Source organism: Otolemur garnettii, unplaced genomic scaffold (genome assembly GCF_000181295.1).
Source record: "Otolemur garnettii isolate 467f Iridium unplaced genomic scaffold, OtoGar3 scaffold00031, whole genome shotgun sequence".
In the NCBI taxonomy this organism is placed as follows: Eukaryota; Metazoa; Chordata; class Mammalia; order Primates; family Galagidae; genus Otolemur; species Otolemur garnettii.
In genome coordinates, this window is record NW_003852426.1 from 17,195,320 (window position 1) to 17,205,510 (window position 10,191).

The following is a 10,191-nucleotide window of genomic DNA, read 5'->3' on the forward strand; positions in this document are numbered from 1 at the left end:
CCTTCTTACTCTACAAAGCTGCTCCAAGAATCACGAAATGGGACCTAATGGGCAAGAACCAGAAACACATGTGGAAAACTGTGACTCTCAATTATAAGCTTGAACTTGGAGCCAGAAAGCGTGAGGATAGAATGCCTTCTGACCTGGGCAGGATTTTTAAACTCATGAGCCACACTTTGCTCATCTGTAAATTAGCAGCAATCTGTTCTCTGCAGGATGGTTGTTAAGGAGTTGGGATCCTCTATGAAAATCTCCAACACAGTGCTTGGCATACAGTAGCCAGTAGAAATATAATAATGCTGATTATAATAAATATAGTATTCTACGCAGATGTGTGCCCACAGCTCAAAAAAACCTAACTCTATTCTAATCAGGTCTCAACTTAGTGATAACTAAACAAAAAAGCCCCCAAAATAATACATGTGAATCACAAAATTTTTATAAAAGCAAAACATTCTCAACAGTATATGCCCACGACTGACCCCTATGTGGCCAAAGAGCTCCAGGCCTTTCGTTTCCCTCCATCACCACCACTACCACTCAGAAAGCTAAGCGCCACGTGTTGTTACAAGAAAGATTCTAGCCATGCAAACCCCAAAATCTGTTCTGCAACCTGGGAAGTGCCCGGCGTTTCCTGGACCCAGATCAAAAAGGGCCAGCATGCCCAGGCTGCCGGGCCTGCAGAAAGAGCAGGATTTCCGCGCTGGCAGCTGGTGACCCAATCTGGGAGGAGCCTCAAATAGGTGTGACCATGTGAGCGTTTCCAGTGCAGGGTTGGGACATCCTAGATCCTCCTTTCTGGCTGTTTTGTCTGTCACCAGTTATTTCTTTTGAAGCCAGAGAAGAACCAGTAGCGATTCCTTAGCACCAGGGCCAGACATCTTCCTTTCCGTCAGGCTCAGAAACCTGGAGTAGGGAGCGGTGCCCACTGGCGTCTGTGTTACGCTTCAGCAGTGAGAAGTGTCCACTTTCAGTCCGCTAGAAGATTCCCCCTGATACAAAACTTGGAGCTTATCTGCAAGGCTGCAGAAGATTTTCCTTCCCACTCCACTCTCTCCCCAGGGCCTCCCCAAGCAGTTTCTCCCCAGGTCTGTGCACTCCTGGGGAGCCCCATAAATCACTGCCGTCCTCCCCCATGTTACGTCTGTCTCCAAGATCTAGGTTCTTTCACTGCATTTCTTAAGATGTCTTTGGGGGAGCATTTCCACTCCTTCTTTCCTCCCTTACAGCCAGGGTTGTATGTGCAGGCAGCTGAGGCTCCTAGCTGGTCTCGGGGCATTAATACGTTCTTTCTTTTTTTTTTTTTTTTTAGAGACAGAGTCTCACTTTGTCACCCTCAATAGAGTGCCATGGTGTCACAGCTCACGGCAACCTCCAGCTCTTGGGCTTAGGCGATTCTCTTGCCTCAGCCTCCCAAGTAGCTGGGACTGCAGGTGCCCACCACAACGCCTGACTTTATGGGGCATTAATATTTTCATCTAATTCATCTGGATAAGTTTCACTCCAGCCCTTCGGCCATTCATTTCTCTGTGTCCACCTCTGCCTGTCTAGAATCCACTTTGTAGTGTCATCGCCACATAACACGGAGGCTTTGACCATTCTTACTCCCCTCTGCTCCCAAATAGCCAATCTTTGCTCTAATAGACATCTCTGTGCCTATTTTTTTCTGGGGTCTCTGGATTTGGTGAGGCTTCTCTTCTATTATAGAATTTTGGAAGTTTTCCTAAAACGGTAACTCCTCGATCAGGACATCTGTACCCCTGCTGTCAGGTGGTTATTTGGGACTAGTAAAAAAATCCCATCTCTGTGCTGGGGGAATGCCAGGCCTTTTCAAATGCAATACTATTTTTATAAATAAATCAATTGCCTTTGTTTTTAATCTTTGAGAGCCTTTACAGGTAGAAAATAAATCTCCGATAATGTCAATAACATTTCTAAAATAATATGTATATAGTATTATTTAATCTCAACAATGCTGTAAGGTAACAACTCTGAGATATGTATGTGTGATGTACACATGTTAATGTGTGAACATGTGATGTTCACATGATATATGAACATGTGTGTGATGGAATACAGTTACCTCTCTCTATCCATGGGATTCCAGAATTCAACCAATTATAGGTTGAAAATATTGGGAAACAAGCTGTGCCTGTAATGAACATATCCAGACTTTTTTCTTGTCATTATCCCATAAACGATATAGTATAACAGCTATTCTCAGCAGTGGCCAACCTTTAGGCTCCTCTGAGCCCCACTGCATGCAGGATTGTTGTGCTTGCTTCGGCAGCACACATCCTAAGCTTGGAAGAAGATTGTCTTGGGTCACACGTGACCTACACAAACACTGACAAAAGCTGACGAGCAACATGAACGAATCAATCAATCAATCGGTAAAGGTCTGTGCATAATTTTCATGATATCTGACACCACAGTGAAGTAAAGTCCTGATATAAGCTGCAGGTGGCCCACAATCTAGAGATCCTTTAAAGCACATAGGAGAAGATTTGAAGATTTTTGGTACTTGAGGGGGCCCTGGCACCCACCAATCCTCCATGGACAATTGTATATGGGGCCTGGACCTTTCCATGGCCATTTCTTGCTTTAGTGATTTTGTAAAAGTACCAAGACCAATCCGTCTTCTGCAGATGATGGGTTGATTCATTAACACTTCCCAAATGACTCCAGAAGCCCAAGAACACAGAGGTCCACGTATCATAAACAGAAAACATGTTTTCGTGGTGATTTATCATCACCAGGATTGTTTTTAATGAAAGTATGCCTGGAAAATATTGGAATGTCAAATCCTTAGATGTAGAAGTGGTTTCCTCCCCAAGGGCTATGCTCTCACACTGTCACCATGGGACACAACAGCAGGGCTGGGACGTGCAGGAAGATGTTACTTTTACAGCTGCACGGTCACCAGCTGCTTCCGAGGAAGGTGGTGGCCTGAGCTCCAAAAGACTTGGCAGAAACCTGGATCTGGAACTTGCCAGCCAGCAGTTTGATTAAAATAAATAAATAAATAAAATCTTTCATAAGACCAAGTGGGCACACGTATGGCTTTGCTCTGTCACAGGGTGCAGGGAGGCTGAAGGGGCGGTCAGGTGGCCAAGGTGGCAATGCTCACGGCAGAGCCCTGAAAGGACAAGCTGAGCTAAGCCCACTAGAGGGAGGGAAAGAGGGAGGGAGGGCAGGGGGGAGGGAAGGAGGGAGAGCAGGAGTCCACAGGACTCACAAAGTGAGGCTGAAACAGAACAGAATAGGAAGAGAAGGGGAGAAGAAAGGATGGCACAGAGGGAAGGGGACAGGAGGGGAGGGAAGGAAAACCAGCAGTGTGTGACCTTCCAGTGAGCATTCATACAATGCAGTCACACTCTCATTTCACGCACTGGGCAGCAGGTGGATCTGGTCACCGTGCCTTGGAGAGCTCTGATGGATGCCTCTCCTCCGACCTCAGGGCAGGCCCTCTCTCCTCAGAAGCCTCATGTGCCTTTTAGACCACAGGACTGACTAGATGGAGCTACACATGCCGAAAATGATTCAATCACAGTGTGATAGGTTATGAACTTTTACCTTCTGGAACACTGGTCGTCGGCCAGCAGACCCTTCCTGAGAGGAGCTCAGGAAGGGGCAGCAGTGAAGTGGAAGTGTGAGTACTTCATCTGTTCACTCACTTACTGAGCGAGAGACTGGGCTGGACGCCAGGCTACGGAGAGGAACACAATTCGAGGGAGCTCACGTCCACTGGGGGTGGCAAGCAGGAAGTGAACTGATTCCAACTTTGGGACGAATATTCCCGAAGCTCCGGGGAATCCATGGAAGGCCTTACACTGAGGAGCCATGTGACTTGAGACTTACGTAGGAGTCCCCTAATCAGACAAATGGGGCTGATAGGCAGGGCATCCTCTGTCTGAACAGAATGGAGGGATCAACTGGGAAACACCTGGAGGCCTGTTGAGTTGTGAGCACCGGACTCAACAGTGGGAAGACCAGGTCCCAGGAACATCCAGTTTGAAGACATACTCTGACAGCTGGGTGGGGTCAATTTGGGGTGAGACTCAAGGGTCACAGCTCACCCCCTGCTCCCAGCCCTCCAGAGGCAGAGTATTATATTTTCTAGACCACTTAATTGGAGTTTAGTGGAAATATTGGAATGGGGAACAGAAGAGAAGGACTTGAGCCTAGTGGTTAAGTTGATCCACAAAATAAAATGTTGCATGAGAGAAGGTGAAAAAAAGGTGTGGGGGGAAGGGGCAAAGGGAAGGAGTCTGGGCTGGGAGCACAGTAGGCTGTTTGGTGGTGTGGAGGGCAGCTGAGGAGAGAGTGGCAGAGAGAACTCAGGGATATGAGAAGCAGTTACGATGGCAGGGGAGGACAGGGGCTGTATGTGTCTCCATGATCCATTTAACGTCATCTGATAGAGAATGAAATTGCTTTGTAATTACTTTTAGCAATCGAACTGCACTGTTTGGCCCTGCTGTGCCTGGAGACTGAATTATGTGGATCACAGTCCTTAAACGAGTTGTAACTTTGTCATTTGCTCAGACCCATGGAAGAGCTTGCCAAGCAAAGACTTCACATACCTGCTCGTTTTGGCCTTAGTGGCTCTTCATCAGCAAGTTCCCATTCCTGGAGAATCTGAAAGATTGTTTGAGAAAACCATCAACTAGTGTTAGTTAGAGAAGTCTTTTCACTGCAGCTTTCTGCTCACATATGCTACATGGAGCTGAGCTTAAGGCCACAGATTCAGAGTTAGCACCACGTGCTCAGGGGACCCTGCCACATAGCAACTGAATGGTGGGGAGAACAGGAGTCACCGTTGCAGTGTGACCTGGGGATTCATTTTTTAGACCAGTCTCTAGACCAAGAACCAGAAAAAGTGACCACTAAGTTTCTCAGAGTTCCTATGGTTTGGATCCCATCAAGAAATATAAATTATAAAGTTCTAAGCTTGTACTATCTCCCTAAGACTTAACCTCTGAATCACTCCAGTGACCTTTGACACAAATCTCAGGACCTTTTCTTAACACCCAGCCTCTCCCCACCTCAGTATTCCCACTGTATTAAGTCTGTTTGAACCATTGTTCATTCTCAGAAATTATTTTTTCTACCTCTAATCCTTTTTATTCTGGATGGCTTTATTGCTGGTTTCTGTGGCAGGGACTAAGAGAGCCAGCTCGAGTCAGTGGGTACAAGGCTGTGCCACTTACTATGTGGTTATGTGACCTTGGGGAAGTTTCATAGCCTCAGTTTTCTTTTCTGTAAAACGGGAATAATAATAGTACCAACTTCATAGGATTGTTACGAGAACTAAATTAATTATAGTATGGCACATAGTGAGCTCTTAATAAGTTTTAGTTAGTATTATACAGTATAGTGGTGAAAAGCAAGGACTCTGGAGACATAAGTTCAAATCCTAGTTCCACCACAAAGTGGCTGAGTGACTTTGGGGAAGTTTAACTTGTCTATGCCTCCATCTCTACTTGTACTACCGTCCTTACTTGCACTACGGGGATCAATATAGCCTACCTCATGAGGTTGTTGTGATGATCAAATGATTCATAAATGTACATCGATGAGACTATTTGATGACACAGTAAGTGCTATTCAGGGATGGGGCATCATGCTGTTCTGGTGCTGTCATTTACCTGGACCCATCTGTCTGCACACTGCCACCTGGCTCACTCCTGTGCAGCTCATCCCCTTCCATCAGGTAGCTTTTTTGCTCAAGCACTGGCATTGATCGGCTTTGCCAATAGGCTCCCTAGAAATGCTGCAGCTCGTAACCAAGCCTACCCCTCATTCACCCCGACGCAGGTTCCCCAGCCCACCTGCCTGCAGGCAGGGTTTTCTGGGACAAGCCTCCCAGTCCAACTCCCTTCAAGTCTCAGCAGCAATGCCCAGCTCTTTGAAGTCCTCCAGGATAACCACTGCCCACAGAGATGTGTGTGGCCTTTAACGTGGATTCCACACACCCGTGACCACTTGCAGAGACAGAGCTCATTCTGCCATCAGGGGTGCCTGCTGTTATTTTCTAGTTACCTCTCATTACACCACTAACAAATATAATTCCTGAGACGTATTAAGCACCATGTGCCAGGACCACGTAAAAGGTAGGTGCTGCTGCTGTCCCCGCTCACTGATGAGAAAGCACAGGCACAGAGAGGTCCGGTCTCTCGCCTGAAGTCACACAGTCTTCAGCAGCAGAGCCAGGAATCAACCCAGCTAGCTGGGCTCCCAACCCTGTGATCGTCCCCGTCAGCATCGCGTCACCTGGTCAGCAGGCACCCCAGGAAAGGGGCTGTCTGTCAGTGCTGAGCACTTTTCCTCTCTCTTTCTTACCTCCTGTGACCCACCTCGCCCCTTCAGTGAGTAGTTCCCGTGGCTTGTCTCCCTCCCCTTACTAAATCTCACTGGGAGGTTGACATGTCCCCCTCCTTGTGTGGGGGACGCTGGCTGAGGAAAGTACTAGAGTCCGGAGGAAGTGAGGAGGGGCCATGAACCTGACCGTTTATGTCCTTAATGAAATAAACAGGGGAATGACAGATGGTGATTGGAATTTCAAAAGCCCAGTGGCTGCTGTATTTGCAGAGGTTGTTTCAGATACACTTAAACAAGCAGGAACTGAAGGTGCAAAGTCAATGTATAGGGCTGGTTCCTGTCCGGCTTCCCCGGAGGCCGCTTTGGCTCTGTGCCCAGACAGCAGGAAGGTTCTTCCCTGCATTCCTGCCTCCACCCTCCCTGGGCTTGGGAGCGGTAAGGGGGTGGCCACTAGAAGCTTTCTCTGTCCAGGTTCATGGCTACAATTAGACTCAGACAGCCCCCACGAATGTGACCACCAGTGGTCACTGTTGGGGAGCTCTCCCAGGTCAAGATCTCATTCTCTGTTTTCCGAGTCACTAAAGAATTGGAGCCTTGCCACGGGCATTTGTATATTAAAATCAAGGTTTATGTCATTTTAATACAGAGTATTTCAAGTCTGTGTGAGAGCTGGGGTCACTTGCCTCCTCTATCTCCAATCTAACTTAGCAGGTGGGGGGTGAGGTGCAGGAAACTGCCTTTCTAAGCAGCCTGTCCTTTGATGTGAGGCTACTTTGGGGAAACATTGCTTTTTGAAGATTTCTTGAATCTTTATGATGATCATCGAGAACTTTCAGGGCACATCTTTGCAAAGTGCTGCTTCCACAACCCTGTTACCTAAGGCCTCTCCATTGTCCAGGGAGGATTCACAGCTTCTTGTGAGAATAACCTACTTTTTATTTTAAGCCCTACAGTCATTGGAGATTGCGAAGGAAAAAGTAACTGGCAGCAGTGAAGCGGCCAGGGTGTGGGGTGGCCCCGGTAAGTACCTGGACCAGCCCAGATTTGTGAAGCTCTCTCCTAATGGGCACCCTTGGGTGAAGGGCTCAACTTGAACGTCACCTAACAAACACAAACAATGTAACCGAATCATTTATACCCCATGTTAATCAGAAATTAATAATAATGATGATGATGAAATGATAAAAAAAAGAAGGTACAAAGGGCTGGCCACCAGGTCGTGGGACCCAGATTTGAACAGAAGAGCTGCTGCAGACACCCCAGGGATTGAAGAGTCTCCGATTCTGCCTCCGATTCTCACTAGTTTCTCACATTATGAATGACAATATGTGCCTAGGCACGTCAAGTGCTCCGTACGGTCTCTGGCAGTGGTGTGTCCGTGTGTCCTGCTGGCCTTGGTGTCCCTTGGGACCCATCTTGCCATCCTGAGTACACACATCACCCGGGTGTGGGGAACAGTGAGACCCCAACACTTGCCTTTTGTCGTGCACTCTGAGTGCTGAGAGAACTCTCAGGGAGTGTCACCCTGCCAGGGGCTCAGGACACTGAGCTGGGGGTTCACTGTTCACAGGAACATAGAGCTCTGGGTGGACCTCCCTCTGGGGGCTCTGTGTAAGGGCCCAGACCAGCCGCGCTGGCCAGCTCTGTCCAGAGGGGATTTCCTGACAGCCTGGCTTCTGCAGAATAGACAAGGTCACCAGTTCCTGGAAGTGCCCCACCAGTCGGGAATGATGACTTCACAAATAATTGTGGTGCTGGTGGCCACATGGCCTGGAGGGTGGTGGCAATCGTTTAGGAACAACTGGTAAACAAGGTGCTCACCAAAGCACCCCTATTCATGAGAGCCCCCCCTCCCAAGCTCCTCTTTTTCTTGACCTGGAACCTGAGATTTAATATTAGTCTTTGCTTCCATATTAGATAACTGAGCAAGAGTCCTGTCACAGTGCCTCCTCCCATGAGTGCATCCAGATAGATTTCTGCGTACTAGAATATTCAAAATAACCACAAATTCATAAGCACTTGGGATCTGTGTTGGTCACTATACTAACTTAGACCTAGGAGAACATTTCATCCTCACAAGAAACAGATGAAGGAGAGACTATTTATTCTCATTTTATGCAGAGGAAATAGTTTAGGGAGATGAAGAAACCGGACAAAGTTTCCAAAGCTAGTGAGGGTCAGAGCCATGCCCAAGCCAAGAGAGTACAGTCCTGCCACCCAAAAGTGGCCACGGAGCAAGAGACCGGCAGCTTGTCAGAAAGCCAAGCTCTCCACTCCCCTCCAGGCTCACTGAGCTGAAATCGGCATTTTAAGCAGGTCCCTGGGAGGATCGGCAGGAGAGGAAGTTGGAGAAGCACCCGGCAAACCCATCACCCCTCATTTGCATATTCATGGTCCATAGCAGCATTATTCACAGCAGAGAAAGGCAGAAGCAACCCTGTGTGCACGGATGGACAGATGACAGAGTGTGGCACATACGGGCAATGAACATGACTTGGCCTTTACAAGGAAGAAAATTCAGACACAGGCTATAGCGTAGGTACGAACCTGGAGGACAATATGCCAAGTGAAATAAGCCAGACACGAAAAGGCAAATACTGCACGATTCCACTTACATAAAATACCTAAAATTGTCAAATTTCTGGACATAGAAAGGGAATGATGGTTGCCAGGGGATGGGAGAAGGGGAAAACAAAATGTTGTTTTTAATGGGTATAGAGTTTTAGTTCTGCAAGATGGAAAAATTCTGGAGATTAGCTGCACAATACCCTGAATAAACTTAATACTACTGAACTGTATTTTAAAATGGCCTAAGATGTTAAATGTATGTATGTGTTCACCATAATTTTTTTTTTGCAGTTGTTTTGGCTGGGGTCAGGTTTGAACCTGCCACCTCCATATATGGGGCCAGCACCCTACCTCTTTGAGCCACAGGCTCCACCCATGACCATAAATTTTTCAAAAGCCTATCTCCATGTGTCATATCTCAGGTAGTAGGTCAGCCATGGGAACTGGCTGGCAGCTTAGGGCAATATGAGCTGATCTGGCTCAAGGGCACCTTTCCAGTGAGGTTCTCAGCCTTTGGATTGTAGAATGGTGTACTTTGAGGGGTAGATCTATTGAGGCAAAGTAGAGTCTTTGTAGTAGGTGGTGGGAATCTCCAGGAAGGGGAAGTTCAAATTCCACCAGCATCCCTAGAAAGTCACAGGGTTATCCCTCTGCCCCGATAAGGGCAGACTTGGCATAGTGTGAAGGCAGTGTGGCAGCCAGGAGCACAAAAAAACTCTGAAACAGTGGCAAAGCTAATGGCATTGCTGAGAGCACCTCAAGCTCTGGCTTTTGCCCCACATGCCATGGATAAATGGAGCTCTCCACTGACCACATGAAATCACAACAAGTGTAAATAGTTCCCTTCGCTTTATGAGCAGACTGCTGCCTGTGCTGTACACCCTGCGCCCTGGAGTGTGGAAGAGGAAGGCACCAAGCATACACCCCCGAGGCACGAGAGAAAGAAAAGGACAGTCTGGGTCAAGCAATAAATGACCCAGAAATAGAAAGAGAAAGAAAGTGCATAGTCATGAAACAAAATACTAAAAGTAAGATCAAGCATTTTAAAAATGATATCAAATGTGAATAAGTTATACTCCCCTAATTTCCTCAGATTCGGTTTAAAAGAAAAAGTCCTCAAACACACGTTGTTTACAAGAGAACCATCAAAGCCAAGTAGGAGATAAAAGCTGAACTAAAAATAAAGGACGAGATCAGGCAAACACAAATACAAACGCAGAACTGAGAAGTGAAACAGAAAACAAAGAATTAAATTAACACAGAGCAATCAGACAAAGAGAGACAAAGAATTAAATTAAC

General features: G+C 47.1%; 1 protein-coding gene across 1 annotated transcript in view; it reads right to left on the reverse strand.

The window, feature by feature from the left end:
* Window positions 1–10,191, reverse strand: part of ADGRF5 (adhesion G protein-coupled receptor F5) — a 68,213-nt gene that overhangs the window by 43,661 nt on the left and 14,361 nt on the right. Inside the window, exon 3 of the mRNA XM_012804678.2 lies at window positions 4,587–4,641. Within this exon, the coding sequence (XP_012660132.1) occupies window positions 4,587–4,641 (55 nt within the window). The remainder of the gene's footprint in view (window positions 1–4,586; window positions 4,642–10,191) is intronic.